The 23,576-nt window shown below is 41.8% G+C and overlaps 1 protein-coding gene across 1 annotated transcript in view; it reads right to left on the minus strand.

Moving 5' to 3' along the window:
- LOC138262437 (A-kinase anchor protein 17B-like) overlaps nt 1-23,576 on the minus strand; it is a 92,142-nt gene that overhangs the window by 41,940 nt on the left and 26,626 nt on the right. Inside the window, exons 2-3 of the mRNA XM_069212335.1 lie at nt 5,285-5,403; nt 2,356-2,590 (exon numbers count right to left, since the gene is read on the minus strand). Coding sequence (XP_069068436.1) covers nt 2,356-2,590; nt 5,285-5,403 — 354 coding nt within the window. The remainder of the gene's footprint in view (nt 1-2,355; nt 2,591-5,284; nt 5,404-23,576) is intronic.

Below are 23,576 nucleotides of genomic sequence, written 5' to 3' on the forward strand. Positions count from 1 at the left end.
CCGGAAGAGCAGAAGACACACAGAAGAACACAGAAGAACACAGAAGAACAGAGAGGAGTACAGAAGAACAGAGAAGAATACAGAAGAACACAGAGGAAGACAGAAGAAGACAGAGGAAGACAGAAGAACAGAGAAGAATACAGAAGAACACAGAGGGAGACAGAAGAACACCGAGGAAGACAGAAAAACACAGAGGAAGACAGAAAAACACAGAGGAAGACAGAAGAAGACAGAGGAAGACAGAAGAAGACAGAGGAACACAGAAGAACACAGAAGAACACGGAGGGAGATACAAAAAACGAAGAAACAGGGTGCAGAATACCACAGCAGAAGATGAGGAAGAAGAGAAGAGGAGAGAAGACGGGGAGAAGAGGAGTACAGAAGAAGAATACAGACGAGGAGCGAGGAGGAAGAACAGAGAAGAAGGAAAGAGGAAAAGAAGCAGGAGCAGGAGAGAGGGTGAGTAGCGCGGGGCAGAACGAGGGGCTGGGAGGTGGGGGGTACTTACTATGGGGTGGGTCTCAGGAACTCAGGAACCTGGAGGAGCTGCAGCGGCAGGGGGAGTGACCTACCCTTGCATAGTATGTGAATTGCAATTTGTAGTATGTTTTGTAGTACTACACAACATACTGCTAAAGTGCAGTTTGTGAATCAGGCCCTGTATGTGCAGGAATGCACCACATACAACATCATCACTCTCACTGAGGAAAGGAAATAATAAATACTTTTAATAATATTTGCACACTTCTTTAGACCCAGGTGTGTCCAAAAAGGGACAGTCCATAAGAGCCAACAAAGAAACTGAAAAGCAGACATTAGAGGATACCTCACAAGGTCAGAACACATGTAGGCTATGCAGTGGCAGCACGCGGGAGGGAAAGGGGGTGGGGTGGTGCGTGGCAGGGTTTGGGGGTGGGGAACAAAACAAAATAGAATAATAAAAAAAAAAGCTACCTTACACACCGCTCTGATCCGCTCCGGTCTTCTCCTATCCTCCAATGCAGGCACAGGCTCCCAGCCTGCCCCTCTGCATCCAATCCTAACACTGCTTTCATGCTGCTGGCAGCATGAAAGCAGTGTTAGGATTGGACGGTGCGCCCTGCCAGGGGGCTCGAGGCAGAGTGAAAGTCTCTACCTGCTGTCTCCAACCCAGCAATGCAGTGCCAGGTTGGAGAGAGCCCAGCGTGCATGTGTATTTGGCCGGCCCGAGACGGCCGGCCAAACATACATGTGCACTGAGGGGAAGTGCTGTGCACTCCCCATCAGTCCCGGTAATCGCCCATGGCCCCACCCCTTTTACAAGAAAACGATAATAAACATAGTTTATTATTGTTTTCTGGTAAAGGTTTTGCAGCTGCTGTTGCTGGCGTTTGGGGAGGGGAGGGGGTGACACTCCTCCGCCATAGAAGAGGAGCCGCCCCGGAGGCTATGACAGTTCTTCAATGGAATAAAATCCAAGGATGATGAGGTTGTTGGTGTCTTAACTGACCTTTTGGTTGAACCCACTGACAAACCTCTTTAACACATTGGCCCTGAATGAAACAAATGAATGGGAGGAATACTAAAATTCAACTGAGCCGCTGGCAGTCGCATGGGCTGCTTTCTAGTCCAAAAAGTTAAGCTCCTGATTTAGAGTTTGTTGGACGGGTTACTCTGTCACAAATGTGACGGACGCCTCGTCCGCCATATCACGATCTCCATAGGCTACAATGAGATCGTGGATATCCATCATGTTTGTGACGGAGTAACTCGTCCGCCAAACTCGAACCCAGGCTCTAAGTCACTATGCCTCTTTAGATAAAGGCCAGCCATATGCAAATCATCCTTGATCTTGTTAAAAACTGATAGGCTAGACCTTTCCAGACAGGAACACAAGCAACTGCAGGCTGATTTCAACCTGCGTAAGCGTCATCACTGAGGTCTAGCGCGAGTCCCGTGGCACATGGGACGGATAGCACAGATGAGTGTTTGGAAGGGGAAATAAGTGGGTGGAGCTGTAAATGTATCAGCTTAATTGAAAAGTAGTTTGTTTTGCCTTATTTATTCACTGACAGTAACATTTTCAAACAAAAAAACGAAGTTTTCTCAAAGGGCAGCACCGAAATAATGAAACTTTGTTTTACATATAGTAAATTGTATGTTGTTTTTTACAGCATATGGAAGTGTTTAATAACATGTATAATGTTTATTTTATTAGTCAGGTGTGGGCTGTCTGTCCCTTGTGCAACATTGAAAATAGTACATTCAGAAATAAAGTCTGACTCATAAGACGTATGCTAACAATCAGTCAATGCAGATCATATACATACTTTTATGCAAGAAATACTGCCAGCATGTTAGTGAAAGGATGCTTACCTGCACTTTCTCTAAGAGGGTTGTAAGGAGTTTCATGGATTCCACTCTTCTCTGGGCCAGCACCAGTTTCCGCTCTTCCCATTCCGCCGTGCCGTCTAGCCACAAGTCTTCCACGTCTGGCTGGCAGACAGCTGCACTAGCTGTTTCCTCTGGTCCTTTCTCCTGTTCTGCTTCCCATTCCTTCTCAGTCTCCTGAGGTTCTTCATGTGCGTTTCTTTCTTCATCATTTCCTTTCCTAAGTAAATAAAGTGAAGTTTTTCTTTCACATGCAGTCACATGTGGGCGTCAGCATGCTGCACAGCCCCCACAAAGCATAATAAAGTATGTTAGCTTCTGACTGCTCTAAAGCTTCGCTGTTTGTGTCTCTCTCCTTTTACCTGGTTTGGTATCTTGACATGGGTGTTTAGCAATCCCATCTTCAATGTTCATTTTAAACATCACTCCACCGTTGTACTTTGGTGTGAGTTATTGTGGTCAGACTGTAGTGGATCGCAACAGAAAGTGACTCATCTAAAGCAATAAGTGGCATATTTATAAGCCCCCAGCGCCACCTTGCACCACATTAGTGTCATTTTTTTATGCTAATGTGGCTGAACGTGGGCAAAATCCTCGCACTGTATTTACAAAGTGGCGCAATGCATGCATTTTGTAACCCTTTGCGCTACGCTATGCCTGTGCCAGGCATAATGTATGCAGAGGGGGCGTTCCCCCGCTAGGGGGGCAAAAAATGGTGCAAGGAATCTAACAGATTTCCTTCCGTCATTTTTTACAGTACTTTTAACGCCTGCTCAGAGCAGGCATTAAAAGGGGGGCCTCCATTATTTATAACAGGCCCCTATATACTCTGCAGGAGTAGCGCCAATATTTTGGCACTACTCCTGCAGAGTACATCAATAGTGTCATGAAAAATTACGCTATTGGCCCCTACCCTGCGCCATGGTGCACCGTATTTTAAATACGGTGCACACGTGGTAGCAGTAGGTGGGCGATAATGGGTGCAAAAAATATGGCGCTGCACACATATTTCTTAAATATGCCCCTAAGGGCCATATGTACAAGACATTTTTGTGGTCGGAAACAGCCCAATCGGGCCGTTTATGACTGCATAAATTATTTTAAATATGTATAAAACAAAAATTGTGATCGTAACAGGTTACTGAATTGCAATTTGGGTTTGCGATTCCGTATTTGGAATGCGCGTTTTTAGGGCGTCCCTTCTAAATACTGAATCTGAATGGGATGTATGACTGTTTTTCAACTGAGTTACAGTCGCAAAACATTCATATTTTACTGACTCCTTGAAGGAAGTGGTAACCGATTTGCAAATGGGCAGGGGTCCTCAAGGGACCCCTTTCCCTTTGAGAATAAGAAACAAACATTTCTTAAGAGGAGGCAGTGGTACCATGGATCACTGCCTACTTTTAAAAAACGAAACTTCAAAGTTTCATTTTTTTTAACGCAACTCAAAGTGTGATTAAAAAAAGATTGCTTTCTTTAAAAGCAATCACAGATATGGTGGTCTGTTGACCCCAGCAGTTCACCATCCATCTGATGGCTGCGATTCCTAATGAGTCGAAAATTGCGACCTACTTCATTAATATTCAAGAGTTTCATACATTTGAAATAGCGATCTCCAATTAGGAAATCGCTTTTTCAAATCTTTGTACATGTAGCCCTAAGATGTTGTCACTCACATTAAATTTAGTTTACAAAGTTTCTGAGCACTAGTGTGTACATTCTCATACAAAGGAAAACCTATTACAGATAATCTATTTAGGACATTTCCATAGAAAAAGAATCTAAGTACATAGCAAAGCTTGAAGATTTAGTCGTTAATATGTTCACAAGATGTGTCATGTTATCTGATTCTTAAGTACAGCAACACACTGTCCCATATTTGCCTCTTCCAAGGCACAGTAATTAGACACCAAATACGCTGTCCTTAAAGCTTTGCCCTTAATCTTCAAGTTCAAAGGATAGAAAATATTCCCAGAGATAGTTTAAAGTTAACATTCCATATGCAGTAAATGTTGTTTGTTTAAAGCAAACCCATTATGGTTCCCTGAAATAGAGTTCCCTAGCTGGGACATCCTGGTAGAGAACAGCCAGGATTTTATGGACTATAATTGACAGTTAGAACCAGGGGCGGCTCCTTCATAAGGGTGGAGGAGTGCCGCCCCCCGCTGGTAGGGAAAAGGGGCAAAGGGGCGGGGCCACGGGCTGACGAGCAATGAGGGGGGAGTGCTCAGCACTCCCCCCTCATTGTGCGTGACATGTGCAGAAAGTTCTCTCCAACCCAGCAACCCAGTTGCTGGGCTGGAGAGAGCCTGCACAGACTCCCAGTCAGCCTGAGAGCGCCTTGGCTGGGCACTCTCAGACAATCCTAACGCTTCCGTGAGAAGCATCAGGATTGGCCGCAGGGCAGGCTGGGAGCCTGTGCCTGCAGCGAGACGGAAAAGCAGAGGAGCGGCACGGAGCGGGAGGGAGGTAATTTTTAAAAAAAGATATATATTTTTAATATAGCCCCCACCCTCCCCTCCGTGCACACCGCCCGCCCCCTCTGCGACACGCACGCCGTGGCTGCTTAGAACTTTACCTGGCTCGTCTGGCAACCAGTGGTCACACTCTTTCTTTGGGGATACCCGAGATGGTGGGTTGAGTGTACAAATCACCCCGACCATGGGGTTTTGTACACTCTGTTAATAGATCATGATTCACTGAGTCATTCATGGCTGCGATAGAAACGGGGTTTGAGTTGATTATGTGTAAGAAATACTGCACCATGTACAATAAAATACAACTTTGAAATTGATCGATATTTCAATCAAACAGGCAATGTAACAGTCAATAATTTGCGTGATGTTTTCGTTCACAGTTAGGCGAGGAAAAATCTTATATGACATAATCATTCAATGTGAATTTGCCTCACCTTTCATCTTTCTCCTCCTTATTCTCTTCATTCTGTTGTTTTTCCAACAACTTTAGTTTTTCAAGATTTCGTTGATTAGTGACCTCTTCACTAAAATGATTGGTTGTGTCAACCATTACCTGTGATAAATATCAGACCAAAGAATTTATGTGAAGAATTAGTCTTACTCAAGCCATTTGGTTCTTCTCACACATTAAGACATTTAGGACGTAATTTAGAGTTCAACTGATGGGTTACTGCATCACATATATAATGTATATCCCCTCTGCTATATTACAACTGGCATAGGATATTATGCACTCGTAATATGGTGGACCGGATATCCTTTCCGTTTTGTGACTGAGTAACCTGTCTGCCAACTCTAAACCCGGCCCTTAATTTTCGTAGCTATCAGCAAGAAAAAATCAGAAGAGCAGTATTCCTTTGACAGTATTGAGGAAAGAGCAATCACTGAAGGTGTGTACAGATCTGTAACTGTAATATTGTTTCAGTCTTTTACATGTCTTTGATATATGTTTTCTATACATATAACTGTTAAAGACAGGAGCTACTGCACATCCAGAAAAAGGTATAATGGAAATAGCATGTTGGTACAGTTAAGTAAAGACAACTTCATAGCCAACAGCTTTACTTTCTAAAGTTTTCCAAGAGCTCAGGTAGAGTTCAAACAAAATATTTAGTTACCTGAATAAATCAATCAATATACTAGGTATAACTATGCAGTATACAACATGTGCAATCTGCCTGAAACATCTATAACAATAAACACCTCATGCTTTAGGTGATATTTGGTACATACAGAGGCATCCCACATAGACTGTATTTTCACATATATCGTCACTTACAACAGCTAAATCAACACGCAATGGATAACATAAAAACTACTGTATGTTTGTGCTTGTAAATCATGGATTGATAATACAGGTATACACAGGAATACATTAAACATAAACATTTAAATAGAACATTTCCTACTTTTCAATTATCCTTGCTAATACTTGTGTTCCTAAGTTGACTGATAAATAAACAATCCTATGGCCCAGGTAACATTTGCCTTTCTAAACCATCCTTAAATCCATGCACATAAATATAAACATAATTATAAGAAATTCAGAGTGTGGAAAAAATGCCCCTTTTTGTGTGGTCACTCCCATTGTTTTGTTGAATTTTATTGCGAGTCTTTACACTCTGCACAGTGGGGCACTATTATCCAGGGTCTAGTATATGTGCTCAGACCCTTAAAACATGTAAAAATTGACTAAAGCCTGACTGGTAAATGTAACTCTCCTGCAAGGCCATAGTATAGGGTGTAGAAATTACATTGTGGTATGGACAATTAAATGTCACCTTTGAACTGCAGCACTTATCGTACCGACCCTAGTGTGACAAGGAAAACATGGCTTTGGGCCTACTAGTGTATCCTGACTGCTGCAATTTAAACCTGAAGCTCAACCTGTCAAAATAACACTTTTGAAAGGAAAACAAAAACTCTTCTTCAAAATACTAATAAGTCACCCCTAGGTCAGTCTGATTGCCCACAAGGTAGGGTGCCTAGTATTTAAAAGTGGGGCATGTTGAAATTTAATGGTATGATGTCCATACAGTGACAAGACACCAAAGGCTATTTCCACTTTTGAAGACTTAGTTGTCCTATAGGAAAACTAGAGTCCATATAATATGTTTATTTTGCTTACTCTGGTTTACAAAATGCATTGATTAAAAATTAAGTTTAAGGTAAAAGTAGATTTTTATATATATTTAGCAAATGTAAATTTTAGAAAGTTGTCTGTTTTCTGCCTAAAGCTCCTAGGGGCACATTAGCCTGACAGCATCTGCCCCTTCCAGTGATTGACCTTAATGAGGTGTGAACCCTACTCCCAGAGCAGAGACAATAGCTTATTCCTGGCGATATGATGGGCCAGGGGTGAGGTATGTGACACTTGTCAGCCTAGGAAAAGCAGCTAGGAGGGTTCAGGATTTTAATGTACTTCACAGGGACAAGGGTGAGACCTGTCCATTCACACTCACGTGTAAGGGGAAGCCTGAGGAACGGCAGCCTTTGATATTTAGGCCCTCTCTAGCCGATTGGTCGCAGAGAGAGTTTGGTGTAGCTAAGGAGGAAAGATCTTCTCAATTCTCTAAACACACTCCTGGCCCACAGGCTCCCTTCAGTGGCAGAAGACCTGTGCCATCTGGAATTTCCCTTAAAAATGCACTGTGGGATAGTTTGCAGAAAGACAAATAGCTTGTGCTGAAAAAGTGTAAAAGGTTGCCCCGGAAACATTTTACTCATTGGTTAGGGAGTCACCAGGAGTCACCCAGATACTGGCTAGTGGAAAATCACCTACAGCTCAAGATACCACTTTCTGGACCTGCGGAAGAACAGAAGAAGAGTGATCCTGTTGTCTAAAACTTGTCAGGAGACCTGAAGGTCTGGACGTGCTCCCACTTGTCCCCATGACACATAGCTGGACTCCAATGGTCAGTTGGCTGACCTCCTGTGTAGCTACAGAGACATCAAACGCTTCAAGAGGCTTTTTTTCTGGAGTGACCAGTTGCAATTGGAAGAGGACTAGACCCTGTTGCTGATCTCTGTTGGAGAGTCCTGGCACCTAAGCTCTGTCTGTAAGGTCCTTGTAGTCTTTGTGGTATACAAAAAAAACCTCTTCTAAAATATAGGCTTAAAAAAATTTTGGACTGAGAGACCTCCGCAAGGTTAAGACCAACCATCCAACTCAATACCCCAAGGCAAAAATTTGGTGGGCAAGAAAATCAGGTTTGCTGTCCGACAATCCAGTTAAGCAGACCATGGTAAAGCCTTTCTGACATCAGTGCAACCTTCCTAGACACTGCCTGCGGCCTTGCGCCACTGAAGGAATCCAACTTCCAAAAAAGAGAGTAAATCAGAAGGTAGAAACCCTCATCAGGCAAAGATGTCAAAAGTATTTGGTTGGACTTTCATGGGTGCAAACTTTGACGTTTCTCTCTCTGAGCTTTTCCCGCCGAAACCAGTGGCTTCAGCAGGACCTCGCTCAATGCCTAACTGACTTCAATGGGACTTTGACATATACCGTCTGCTGCCTTGCCCGCTAGGCGGATTCTAATTACCATTTCAGAGAATAAAGGCCTGATTACGAGTTTGGCGAGCCGACTGTTGGCCCACCAGACACGTGGGGAGGAGACTGCAGCAGAGCTGGCAGTCTCCTCCCCGACCCAATTATGATGTTTCCACTGGGCTGACTGGTGGAAACCTTCATATTAGGAGGTTTCCGCCGGTCAGCCCAATGGAAACAGAACGGCAGCATTGGCCTCGGCTTTTCAGGGAGCTGAGGCCAATGCTGTCACACAGAGGGTGCCCCAGCACCCTCGGAATGCACGCTGTCTGCCGTAGCAGACCATGCACATTCCAGGGGTGCTGGGCGGGGGGGCCCTGCACTGCCCACAACATGATCATGGGCAGTGCAGGGGCTCCCTATGTCCCCCGGCACTGCCTTTCCGCCAGACCTTTTCATGGCGGGGACCCCACCATGAAAAGGTTTGCAGAAAGGGAAGTCGTGATCAGCCTGATGGTGCTGAACTAAGCACCGCCGTGGCTGACCATGACTTCGACTGTCGTCAACCGGATCTATGATCCTGCTGATGGCAACGGTCCCCTGGCAGTTGCTCCTCCAGGGTCGTAATCTGGCGGTCGGACCACCAAACTCGTAATTAGGCCCTAAGTTGAAAGGTAAAACCTTTACCCTCTACGAACCTACATGGTGTATTTGACTTGTGCTCCATCCTGGTCAACCTGAAATAGAGTAGGTCCTGGTCACCTGCAAACAGTGATTACTAATCGGTGCTTTACTTTTTCTTAGTGCCTTTTCTTTCAAATCTTTAAAAATGCATATCTCTGGATCTCTTTAGTGGATTTTTGTCATTTTTTGTTTTTCTTTTATAAATTGGAGAAGGAATTTTAATGTTTTGTGTTGTTGATTCTTTTTACTATGTGATATGTTTAAATGCTTTCCAACTTTCTTTAAGTTAAGCCTGGATGATCGGTGCCACAGCTACTAGGGGTTGAGCTCAGGTTGAAATTGCTGAAACCTTTGCCTGAACCTAACATGTCAGTGACTTTATTATATGTGGTAGACTACCATCCACCCCAGTTAATAAATCACTTTGTTACACAATGTGTTTCAAAGTCAGCGATCTTTTTTGCTACAAGATGTAAGTTCAGTGTATAAAACAAAATATCTCTCTGATAAATAAATGGTGTTTAAGCCTTCAGTTATGTAGCTACTTAGGTTGAAGGCTTTTTGTGCTTATTCTTTATGTTCCATAGAAACGAATAGACCCTGAGGTAGGGTGATCAGATGTCCTGGATTTTCAGTAATAGTCCCATTTGCAAGCAGTTATCCCATCAGATTTTGGCAAATTTAGCACATCTCGGTTTTCAGGAAACTGTTGACTGTAAACAGAGGGAAGTATGTATTTACATTTTTTCAAGGCTTTAATTGACATACATAAGGCTGGGTTTAAAAGTGGCATTAAATTTAGGGGCAGATTTATGAAAAAAGGTGTGGCACCCAGTGCAGCGCCACTTTTCCTGCTCCCCCCTAATGCCACCAGGGTAGTGTCGTATTTAAAATACAGCGCACCATAGTTGTAGTTAGGGTGACTAGCATCATAATTTTTGACACTAGTCTGGTGCTTTGCAGGATTAGCGTAAAAAAATTATGACACTAATCCCGCAAAGCAAACAGAGGCCCAATGTAATCGATGGGAGCCTCTTTTTAACACCTGCATTTAGAAGACGTTAAAAACTGTCGATAAAAATGGCGCCATGGAATCTCATTCATTCCTCTGCATTATTTTCATGGCCCCCCTAGGACAGGAATGCCCCCCTTGCATACATTATGCCTGGCGCAGGCATAATGTGGCGCAAAGGTTTACAAAGGGGCACAATTGCAAGCATTGCGCCTCTTTGTAAATATGGTGCTGGATTTTTCCCCTTTCAATACCACATTAGCGTTAAAAAAAATGATGCTAATATAGTGTTGGAACGGCTCAAGACCTGCATCAATCTGGCACTTAGGGCCAGATGTAGGAACCATTTTGCATGGGGCAGACTGCAAAATTCGCAGTTTGCGACATGCAAAATGGGCATTGCGATGCACATTCCCATTTGGCGAGTCAGTACCGACTCGCAAAATGGGAATGCAACTCGCAAATAGGGAGGGATGTGCCCCTTCCTATTTGCGAGTCGCACCGCGATGCAGAATAGCTTTGTGACCGCGAACGCGGTCGCAAAGCAATTCGCAGTTAGCACCCATGTGAAGTGGGTGCTAACTCATTCGCAAAAGGGAAGGGGTCCCCATGGGACCCCTTCCCCTTTGTGAATGTTGCCAAAAATATTTTTTCAGAGCAGGCAGTGGTCCAATGGACCACTGCCTACTCTGAAAAAAATGAAGCCAAATGGTTTCATTTTCTTGAGGGTATTGCAACTCGTTTTCCTTTAAGGAAAACGGGCTGCAATACAAAAAAAAAAAACTGCTTTATTAAAAAAGCAGTCACAGACATGGTGGTCTGCTGTCTCCAGCAGGCCACCATCCCTGTGAGTGAAGGGAATCGCAAGGGGGTCGCAAATTGTGACCTACCTCATTAATATTAAGCACTTTTTTTTTTTGTATTGCAGCCTGTTTTCCTTAAAGGAAAACGAGTTGCAATACCCTTGAGAAAATGAAACCATTTGGTCTCATTTTTTCAGAGTAGGCAGTGGGCCTGCTCTGAAAAAATATTTTTGGCAACATTCACAACCCCTTCCTGGGGACCCCTTCCCTTTTGCGAATGAGTTAGCACCCACTTCACATGGGTGCTAACTGCGAATTGCTTTGCGACCGCGTTCGTGGTCACAAAGCAATTCTGCATCGCAGTGCGACTCGCAAATAGGAAGGGGAACACCCCTTCCTACTTGCGAGTTGCATTCCCATTTTGCAGTCGGTACCGACTCGCAAAATGGGAATGTGCATCGCGATGCCCGTTTTGCATGGTGCAAACTGCGAATTTCGCAGTTTGCGCCATGCAAAACAATTCCTACATCTGGCCCTTAATGCCTAATCTGTGTTTCTATGTTAATGAGTGCTGTCATCAAATCTTGTTAATTTAATCCACCACAAAGAAACTGGAGTGAATGCATGAAGTGGTTATCTTAATGTCACATATAACAAATCTCAATAGACACTGGATTGACCACTAATCTCAGGTTCTGGAGCAGAGTGCTGCCTCGTGTGAAGTGCTTCAATACCACGTCAGGGGTAGAGGTACAGCTTTCTGTAATTTTCAGGTAATGCAAGTCTTAATCTTTAATATGTGCACTAGTTGTTATTGATTGATTCTCTGTACCAGATTACGTATCCAATTTATATAAATACCATTGCATTTACACTTCTATCACCTGTGCCCCTCAGCTGATGTAAAATTGTAGTCTTTCTTCTTTGTTTGCTAACTGTCCTGGTTATTGGATTTCTATATCTAGTCATCCTACCTGTGTTGTCAAATCTAATTTAAACAGTTCTTTTAATCTACCTAGTAAAACAATTGAATGCATTTATATTGTAATACATTACTGTGCAGACTTCAAAATAGATAATATTGTCGGTTTGCATGCATTCTTCAAATAAACAAATCACTTTCCTTTTGGTTTCTGCCTCTCATCAGAGTAATTTGGCTTTCTTTAAAGGTGTCAAGTGCTTTTCTGCTACTGGTAAACTCAATCCCTGCCCTCCCATAAATCTGTCTAGTGTAAAGATGAGGGGCCTTATTTACAAGCCCTTTGCACCACCGCTGCGTCATTTTTTTTTTTTGATGCAGCGGTGGTGCTAGCAGTGCCCTACTTCATATTTACGAACTGACGCATTGTGCCCGATCCGTCAATTTGTAAATCCCCGAGTCACATTATACCTACACCAGGTATAATGTATACAGGATAGGCGGTCCCACGGGAAAAGCCAATCAGAATTGATGCAGCGAAATTTACAACATTCTACCACGTCATTCTACAACGTCGCTGCATCAAAATTGTACCGCCTGCTCAGTGCAGGTGTAAAATTGACACAGGGTTTTTTCCGATGGGAGACCCCTTTCATTGTTGGAGTTGTGTCAGTTTACCAACGCAACTCCAGCAATGTGTGAATTTCTGACACACGGAACTCTGTATTGTAAATAAAGCCCATCAATGGTATTGTTAGGGGATGTGCGAGAAGCGCAAGAAATATGACGCATCAATGGCTTATTCCAATCTCACAAAAGCCAGGTCAGCTATCTTTGCTTGCTTCAAGTATTCTTTTATCAGTTTAGGTAATCCTCTCATTTTCATTTTTGGAAGATGACAGTGTACCTTTGGTAATATTTTGGAATTTACTCTCAATGTATGGCGCTTAGATAATTATGGAGTTTCGTCTTAGGTTCATTAAATAAGAAGTTATAGGAGGCAAATGCCCTTGCCCCAAACATCTAAAAGCACACAGTTCCACTCACCCAATTTTAATGTGTCAGGTGTGGCTACAGCCAAGAAAGGGTGCAAAATAATTGTTGACAATGAGTGAAACTACACAACAGACAGAGAAATGTGTAGCCTTAATAAAGAGGGAAGCGCTCACCCCTCATCAGTTGAATACTACTCTCGTCCTGGCTGATATGCTGATTCTTCAGCAGTTGAGATGAGGGGTGTGTGGACACACCTAACTGTAACATAGGTGAGTTACAAAGCTCTTATGGCATCACTTGAGAGCTTTCACAGAGTGGTGGATGACATTGACTATTCAATGTCTGTTGCAGAGCAAACATTGGAGGCTTTGTCTTCTAGGATTACTGGGATGGAGAAATCATTTCAAGGAGGGGAAAGAGGAAGGCTCCTCTGTACACTTTGACAATGGAACAGCTGGCAATGGTGCTTTTTGGAATTTCCTGGAGAAGCTGGAAAATGCTTAAAGAATGGCTAACGTAAGACGTTTGGGTCAGGAAAGGTACATTAAGGCTTAAACATGCACACTTTTTTCCTAAACCTTTCTTGGAAATGAAATGGGTACAGAAGTTGTCGCTCATAGCACCATGCTGAGGCAAGCACTAGCTGTCCACAAGAGAACATGCTGGGAGAGCATGCTGGAGAGGCACCGTACAATTCATTTTGGTTGAGGAGGCTCATCAGGACTTGACCCCTCGTTGGGCAGACAATAAAGACAAAGTGCTGCATTGTATTCCGAGGCTATCAATGTTTCCTGGTGTATGCTCAACTAGCGCAGCCAAAAGGAGGGATTTGCAGAACCTCAAGAAGGACTTTATTGATCATAGGACCCAGCATAACTTTAAATATCCAGCTCGATTTTGGGAACTTTTGGAAGAAAAAGTGTCACCCTTAAGTTAAGTAGATTCAGCACTGACTTGACATGATACTGCATTTTTCTCTCCTAGCAGTTCTGTTATTTATTATTTACCAGTTTTTTATAGTGTTTATGCATTGAATAATATGTGGATGCTTTATATTATAACATTAACATTGTGTATTTCATTGAAACTTAAACTAGTCCAGGGATTGTATCAGCAATGAGTATTACAATGGCGTGGAGAGGTAACGGAGGGGGAGCATCGAGAAGCAAGAGAAGGTCAAGTTCAAACTTGCCTCAGTAGAATTTAGGGCAGAATGAAAGACTGATAGGAGGACCAAGGCTGTATGGGATCACTGCCTAAGAGGTATTCTGGGAAAGTGGGGAATTAGAGGGGAAGCAAGATACAATAGTCTAGCCGTCGTAAGAGAAGCTGATAGGATAGAGGTAGATGATATTAGCGTTGTGCATGAGCACCACTGAAGCAAAGTAGAACTCAAGAGACTGAAGAAGACAAGATCAGAGTACAGTTGCAGTGGAATAACAGTGCAGGAGCACAGGATAATAGCTGGGGGAGGGGAAAAACAATAGTGATCAGGACTTTCAGCTATATGGATAACCGCTATTTATGTTTTATCGACCCTCTTCATTTGTTATTGATCACTTTATGCTTTCTGATGGTCAGGTGTCCTGTTGCAGGCATTCAACATATTGTATCCCTGTATATTGAGCTTTAATTGCTAGTTTGACAAATGCACTGCCCTATTCCTTATTCCCCAATTGGTGTCCTTCTTAAGGAGGCTGTAATGTAGATAGTCCATTGCTCAGGGTGGGGCATTTCCTTTCTCTTTTCTTTTGATTAGTGACGTTGTTAAACGTTGTCCTCGCATCGTGCTCATCTCTGTTTCTATGCAATATATTCATCATATGATGTGTATTTTCTTCATCAAAATAAATAAAATACATTTGCTTAAAGGAAATATTCTACATATTTCTTTTATTTGTGATGTTGGTGCCTCAAGGTAAATCCCACCAGACGATCGTAGATGTGCTCTCCTGCAGAGGACATCAGCATCAATATTAGTCTAACCAGGGTGATCCTTGATTTGGCAATTTCCAAGCAGAAGATAGCAAGTCATAGGAACCAACATCCGACTTAGCTTTCCTCAAATGCCAATAGGTTGTTTTTGGTTCGCACTGAAAATTTCTCACCAAAAAGACAACCATGAAATTTTCTTGTTATGGTCCACTGGCATGAGTTTGGTAGTTCTTTCCTGGGGCAGACAATGCTCTGCCTCCGAAAATGACTGGTTTGCTTCCTTTTCTTCTTCTTGATTTACAGTGATAACGAGTCCATCTTGATTAGCCTGAACATTGTGAATGAATGGTAACTGTGGATCAGCATTAGCCACTACTGGGCTGTTGTATGTTTCATGATAATTATATTGAATGGTTGCTGGCACTGAGCACTCCATCTGAAACCAGATATGGTAAGATATGTCACATTTATCTTCATATTTCACCTTCTCTTTGATAGGTTGGTATCCTTTTTGTCAAGTTTGTTAGTGGTCTGCATGTTTTTGCAAATCAGATACTCATCTGCAGTGTTAAACACAAAACCTGTGAAGTTCCCTCAAGGTCTTGGCCAAGTGTAGCGTGCATCCACTTTGGTGGCATCAAATACTATGCCTTCTGCTTATACAATGTGACCTATGTACTGTACACTACATGAGCAAAATTGAAATGTACCAAAGGATAGTTTTAGTACTTGTGTCCTTAGTTGATTTAGCTTCTTCAACATTCTGTTGTGTTCTTCCTGAGTCCTGCCAAATACAAATATCTCATCAAGATACACTAGCACAAAAGAGTAAAGTCACTAAGCTCACTTAGGATCCTTATATGTCCTGGACGTACAAATGAATATGTAAAGTTGAAGCATACAGATGAAGGCCACCTTTTATTTGGTGGTATCAATAGAATTTGGCAATAAGGAATCTGGAGGTCTAGAACAGAAAACTATTGACTTTCTGTTAAATATTCTAAGAGATCATCACCTTTGGGAGTTGTGTGCTGATCAGTTACAGTTCTACTGTTCAGTGTGAGGCAGTCAATGCAAACTCTCAGATCATCAGTTATCTTTGTATAGATCACAATTAGGTAGGAGTAGGGAATTCTTGGTTCATTGATATTTATAGTTATGTCATACTAACTGTTGGAAATGGCCCTTTCTGCAGGGTTATCCCCAAACGTTTTTGCCTTTCTCCTCCTATGTTTTGTTGGGTTTAGGAATCTGGGCACTTTACCACTGCTAAACAGTGCTAAAGTGCATGTGCCCCCGCTCCTAAAACTGGGTATGATTGGCTTATTTAATTTCCCTTTGTGTCCCTTGTAAAATGGTACACCATATACCCAGGCCCTGTAAATTAAATGCTGCTAGAGGGCCTGCAGCACAGATTGCACCACCCCCAGAAGTAGCCTTTCAAACCTGTCTTGGGCCTGCCACTGCAGGGCCTCTGTGTGAAGTTTACGGCCACATTGACTTGGCATCTAAAGTTACTTGCCAAACCTGGAACTCCACTCTTACTACATATAGGTCACCCCTAAGGTAGGCCATAGGTAGCCCTATAGGCAGGGTGCTGTGTAGATAGAGGTTAGGACATGTGCCTTTGCTGTGTGGCATGTCCTAGTAGTGACAAACAGCCTATTTGGTTTCTCACTGCTGTGAGGCCTACTCTTCTCATAGGCTAGCATTGGGAGAAACACTTATGCCCTCATTGTTTATGCTCCATTCCATGATTACATGTTGTTTCCGCTGTCTTGTTAGGATAACAAGTATATTACAAGATATGCATTGTATGCAAAGGGAGGGTGGTTTGTCATGACGTGTACAACATATAAGTCTGTATCTTATTGCACTATAATGGTTTAACAATTGTCTAGTTAGAAAAGTAATTATTGGCCTATGTTTTATATGCAATACAGTTTATTTTCATATAATTGTGTGTAGTGTCTCTTTTGTGGTGTATTTATTGTGTCGCTGGAGTGTGTGTGTTGTGCAAACACTTTACAAATGAGCCTGATAAGCCTGACTGCTCTGGACAAAATACCAAGGGGGGAGCAGGGGTTATCTTGGGTGTCTAACTCCCTTAACCTGACTAGACTGGTGGGTTCTGCTTGGCTTAGGTGCATACCCTAGCCAACCAGAAACTCAATTTCTAACACTAATGAACAAAGCAAGTTTACTAAAATCATACACTCACTAACCTGTGCTACAGTGGAGTCTAAGCTTCCAGGTCCGCAATGGATCACTTCTGCATGAATGCATCCAGATCTCAGTCCCTACCTCCAGTATTCTTCCTGAGAGAAACACGAGTGAGGGAAAAGGGAACATTCTGCACCAGTACTCCTGGCACACTTCTTCATTTAGGTGGACGGACTGACCGGATAAAAGAGGAAATCAGTATCTATAAGTTTCCCAGTTAGGAAAGCTTTATTCTGAGGAGTACAGATTGCTTTCCTAAACCTGACTCACCTAATTGTATTTAATTCTAAAATGTGTTCTTGTGAATTTGTTTATCTTGTTGGAGTTACCATGATAACCTTTCCTTATAATGTCAATGTAACAACTAATGGACTAGTCACAAACAATGCTGAATTGCCTAGTTAATGTATTGTTACAGACATATTTTACTCTCTCCCTCCCTGCTACTTTACCCACACATGGGTACCTCATTCAGAGCACATAGTAATAAATTATTCTCTGTGTTATATTACATCACACACAGAGAAAGGAAAGCAAGAATTCAGACTCAAACTTGATCCACATATCAAATGTTAGCTATGGCGTGCATGCTTTTGCACTGTCACTGTAGCAGTGAAACGTTGTACATCATCAAACACAAAATGAGCAAGAACCACCAAGAGTCTTTACTGGGTAACGGAAATCTCTGGTAATGCAAGGGCTAGACCAGGGACAGCCTGAGGTAATGGACCATACACTCCTCCTCACAATGCTGGTAGTATTGCATGCCCAGATGCTCCCCAAGAGAATCATAACTCTCCTCATCAAGGCCTAGAACATCATGGGGAACCCATATAAGTCAACCACAATTATGGATCTCAACTAAACTAGTGTAAGCACTTTTGAAGAGAAGCCCGACACTCACCTGTTTCTCTACTGAAATTGTCTTCTCTATCCCAAGAAACATAGGACCCATCAGTAAAATTCTCATGTGTAACGTGAAATTGAGTCTAACACAAAAACAATTAACAAATTGCTTATATTACATCCCATAATATCTTATTCAATATCTCTCTGTAGTTAGATATAGGCAATCCCTGCCCAGTTGTTAATAATCCCATCAGATGTTTTCACATATACAACTTGATTTTTTTTTGATGAGCTTATCGTCAGACACTTTGAAGTAATGTTCCACACCAAGCGCACAAAAAAGCCCACTCGTATGTTGAGAATACAAGCACTCGTATCAATTTAGCTCCTTCTCACGCAATGGTGACTGTCTATTTCTAATTCAGCTTTGGAAAATACAAATCGAGAAAAGGCTTTTTATATTCTGGAAACTTGAGCTGAGGTAGAGGTTTGATGAAATTCAACTATCTTAATTACTCCAACCAGAGCGGTTTCACACTTTGTAATATAATTTATAGGAACAAAATTGGTCCACCGCCTTTCTTTCTCTGGGTCTAAGGAAGTATGCTTGACCAGAATTCCTCCTGGTAAGATATTTCCTTAATTTGCTTTCATCATTATTTAACTGTAACTTGTGATTTGCAGGAATGTACTCTCTCCCTAATACTGTTTTCCTTGTCCTCTGTGAAATCTTCAGTGACCATGTACTTTAGAGCATCACATTTCCCACAGCTCAGTCTAGCATTATACAAAGATTCATTCTCTTAATTTATGTGTGCCAGTTGCCATGAAGGATGAATAGTTGGATCCACTAATTTTTCTGACTGGTCTTTTGTAGTGTTCCCACGTTGTTTGAAATGGTTCCATAACACATGGTGATCTCGTTCCTTCATTAGTTGGAGTAGAACCAGCAACACCATGACATATTGGAATCTTTTTACTCATTAAGATCATCTCAAATATTGTCCACTCCAATGGTTCCAGGTGTAAATGTGACTTATTTTGTGTAATAGGGCTCATAGATGAGGGTAGATTCACACCTAATTTCCAGTAATCTAGTTGTCTTTTGTCCTTCTGCCTAAACATTCAAACTGGACTGATATAATTTTCAGTAGATCTGGATTCACGGTGCCAAGTTTTGGAATTCATGTGTCTCTAAAATGTAGGGTGCTCCTTATTTGCCATGATCAGAATTCACAGTAGGATAATTTGCAGTTTTCTTCGATGACACACATTTTGTGTTTATGTTCATGATCTCATCCAGCTGAATATGCACAGACCTGTCCCACAAGTGTTCTTTATGGTCTTAAACTCCAAAGGACAAGAGTCGAATTTTACAGAGTAATTCACAACAAAGTTCACATCTTGTTTATGGCAATCTAAGGACTAAAAAGTTATCATTTAGAACGTTCAAAAAATAGTTCTTAAAATCAGTATCACTATTAATATATGGATTATTGCAGTGATCCTGGAGCATAATCTATGCCCAAAAGAACATAAATACACAGAAAATCTCATTTTACCACCTTTTTCCTGATGTAGAATAATGGATACTACACGCCCAGTACTTTAAAGGCATCATTATTTACTCATTGTATTTACTCATTGTATGCCCTCGATCCAGCATTTATGATTCAAATAAGTAAAATATAATTTAGATACTAAGCCAAAATATAATTTTAAAACATATTTAACAGATCAAGATGGCAGCTATGTACCATGCTCCATAGGGAACAATACGGAGGATTCCCCCATTTCCCAATGGTTTTCCGTCCATTAACATACATGTGCAGAATCGAGATATAAACCAGTAACAGTCAATGGGCCTGATTACAACCTTGGAGGAGGTGTTAATCCGTCCCAAAAGTGACGGATATACCACCAGCCATATTACGAGTTCCATAGGATATAATGGACTCGTAATACGGCTGGTGGTATATCCGTCACTTTTGGGACGGATTAGCACCTTCCTCCAAAGTTGTAATCAGGCCCAATATATCTTACATAAAAAGTCATTATATATCAGCCAATGCCGGAAAGATCAGTACATGCCATTATATACCTCACCACCCACAAGATGAAAACCAAAACCAACCACTCTGTGCTTTGCAGTCAGATGAAGGACTATGGCTTTCTTTGCCAAACAGATGGTCCTATATCCTATGTCTGGCTTGGATATAACAAGTTAGACATGACTAAGCAGTTGTTAATTACGGTGACAACTGCCCCACTGAAGATTTTGCTTCCCCATATATATCACCAGCTCTGTCAGCCAGATACAGTCTGGTTTTGACCGGTAGTCTAAGACTCCCAGCTTCACAAAACTTGACAGAAACCGGGCTTGTGCTTTACACTTATGAAGATCACATCATTCCTTTGAAGCCCACATTGGTAAAAATATCCGACCAGCGAGTGGTTGGATGGCTGCAAACAGACCACATTTGCACATTTCCAAATTTCAGATGTAGTGGAAGCCGAGTCAACTGAAAAGAGAGTCCTAAATGCCACTAACCACCATTTCAGTTTTATCAGTGGTTAGCTAGAGGAAGCTCGAATAAATGGCACAGTGAAATTTGCAACATTTCACTGCACCATTTTTTCAGTCATTTTTAACACCTGCTCAGAGCAGGCGTTAAAATGATGCACCCATTTTTATCAATGGGCCTCCCAGTGCTTTGCTGCACTAGCGTCAAACTTTTTGACACTAGTACAGCAAAGCGCCACAATAGCATCAAAAATGTTGACGCTATTGTCCTAACGCCCGCCATGGTGCACTGTATGTAAATACAGCACAACCATGGTGTCGTTAGGTGTGGCGGGGTGATGCAAGAAAAGTGGTGCATCTGAACCGGTGCGCTGCTTTCTTGTAAATATGCCCCCAGGTTTCTCCCAGTATAACCTCGGCTGTCTCAGCCTGCAGAAACCCTTTAACTGATGGTCCATCCACCACAGGGCTGTCAGAATGTCTGCCTTACTTAGACAGTGATTGTGCTGTACATATTTCCTGTTCAGAACTGCCAATAAAAGCCTGGTGATTCCTAACAGGAATAAACAAAATGATTCCCACACACTGAAAGAAAACCCCCAGTGCATCAGGGCAACTAATTGTTTGTAATTGAAAAATAAAGTCAGGGTCTCTAAATTTAGAATAAGAATTCCTGTGCCCATTCTAACACTAAGCAACAGTACTCATCTTCCTTTACAAAACCAATAAAAATAAAGACCCTATGACATCACATATATCCCAGTAGGTTGCTAGGCGCTGCACAAGGTCACTCCTTCTGCGTGAGCTCATCAGATGATCTTGTCTCTTCAGTGTTTGGTTGCGGGTGAGGAGGGGGACTTCCAATGCATTACAGTTGCATGTTTGGCCAGAATTAATGCAAGATCCATAAACCTGGTAGTAGCTTTCACATTCTTTTTCCTAGGAAAGAGACCCAAGGTCAATGCACAGCCATGGAAGCATGTTTCCTCTTTGTAGCCCTCTTGATGTCAGTTATTACCACCCTCCAAAGTGGGCATAGTGTGTGAAATTTCCAAAACATATGAAGCAGATCCACCAGAAAGGCACCACAACTCGGCCAGGAGTCCGCCGGTCCAGGAAATACTAAATATAAGTTGCGAGGGGTCAGATATGTATTGTAATATATAGAATTGAATGTTTTTAGAGTGAACATTTCTAGATACATTACAATGGTATTCCAGTATTCGCTGCCATTCAGGATCACCAAATACCTGTCTCAGTGCTACTTCCCATGAGTTTTTAAGATGTTGTGGAAGTCTAGAAGGATCTGGTAGGCAGGACAGGTTTAGCCATATGACTGAATGTATGCCTTATCTATTGTGTTTAGTGTATGTAGAAGTTTATTAGTAGCCGTTTCAAGATCCGTATTGCCATAGTGTGTAACTATTGTTCTTTAAATCTTGCTTTATAGTAAGAAGCTGTCAGTAGGCAAGGCAGTTTGAGCACATAGATCTTCGAAGCCTAGGAGAGTTTTCTCAGATAATAAATCTATAGCACTCTCACTTAAACAATTCTTTCCTCCCCACCCTGACAAAACACAGATCATAACCTTGCCCAGTTGTTCGCCTTTCTCAGGTGCAACTGTTCTTTCTTGTATTGAAATAGCTTTGGTGCCTGGAACTACATTGGCAATACAAAATTCACTCCATTCATTCACCGGATATTCACTCATTGGTAAAGGTGGCGGCGCAAGAAAATTGTAACAATACTCTTAACACCAGGTAAAAACCACACCTCATTGTTACAATCCAAAAGGCCCAAAGGCATCCTTGCAATACGTGAAGTAGCTTTTGAGATCCCACTGGTGGTGAGAATTTCTGTTAATGGTTTATGATCAGTTCTTATCTCAGACTCAATATCCCACACAAATTGTTGGATATGGTGTGCTCCCATACACAAGCCAGTATTTCCTCTCAATGAGAGAATAACACGCTTCTGGTTGAGTAAGATATCTTGATGTTGCAACAGTGATTTCTTTTCCTTTCTCATCAATTTAAGGAAATAAACTCCTCATAATGGCTCCCACTAATTCTGCCATAGGCAGAATACCTTTATCACAAACCAAATCTCTCAAATATATCGTTGAACTAATAGCAAATATAAACTTAGCAATTTCCATCATTAAATCTGTTTTTCTAACACTTTCAACACAGTCTTTAATCTCATGTCATGCCCATCCCCATTCTTTCTGATGACCAGAATGTCATCTTGGAAGAAGACAATTCCATCCATACCCTTGAATATTATGTACGTCAACAGCTGCGGCCGAGGCTAATCCAAATAGCATGCGACGACCCTGAAGGTACCCAAACAGTACGATAAAGTTAGTCACATTTTTTCTCTTCGGATTAAGAGTACCTGATGAGAGCCTGTAGTTAAATCTAAGCTGCTAAACCACTTAATGCATTTGGTGATGGCAAGCAATTAATTTATTTTCAGTAACAGAAATGTGTCAATCAAGAAGTTCTTATTTGAGTCGCAAAGAGCAATTCATTATCTGATTTTATCATTTGAGTATTTGAGCATTTGGCTACGACCAAAGGTACCATTCACTCAGCAGCTTCCACTGTATCTATGATCATCTTCCAGTTTATTCAGTTCAAATTCAACTTCTTCCCTTATGTTCAAGGGAATAGTCTTGACTTTATGGGAAACAGGTACTGCTTTTTCTTAAAGAATAATTTGTGCAAAAATCCTCTGAGCTCCCCTACAGTACCTGAAACCACTTTGGGAAATTCCACATTTAAACTGTTGATAAACACATCCTCTTGATCTATGACTAATAAGTGCTCAGTTCTGATTGTGTCTAATGTTATCAGTAAAGCTCTTTGGTCCATTCAGCTCAAAACTAATGTTTCTTTTTCAGGCTCACAAACTTTTCCAGAGGTTTTCCTACCCATGAGCCTGAATGCCAGGCGCCAAAATCCAAACATAGGAATAGCCTCTCCAGCTAAACTTTCAGAATGAATATCAGTAAAAAGTAAGTTATTAGCTAGTGTCGCTGCAAACTTCTGTTTCCAGCCTATTTGTTCACAATAGTATAAGGTGATCCTAAGTCTGCAACTTTGTTGATGACAATACTTCCCAGGATTGTTTCACATAAAGTTTTGCTTCGTGAATGAAGGTTAACATCTGAAACAATTGACTCACAGTTAACATAATTGTTAGCATTATCACTCTTATCATCAGAGGAATCAGAGCCAGCAATTTCAACCACTCATCTAATTTAGGATAAATTAAGTTTTTTCCTGCACA

This window comes from Pleurodeles waltl, chromosome 2_1 (genome assembly GCF_031143425.1).
Source record: "Pleurodeles waltl isolate 20211129_DDA chromosome 2_1, aPleWal1.hap1.20221129, whole genome shotgun sequence".
Lineage (NCBI taxonomy): Eukaryota > Metazoa > Chordata > Amphibia > Caudata > Salamandridae > Pleurodeles > Pleurodeles waltl.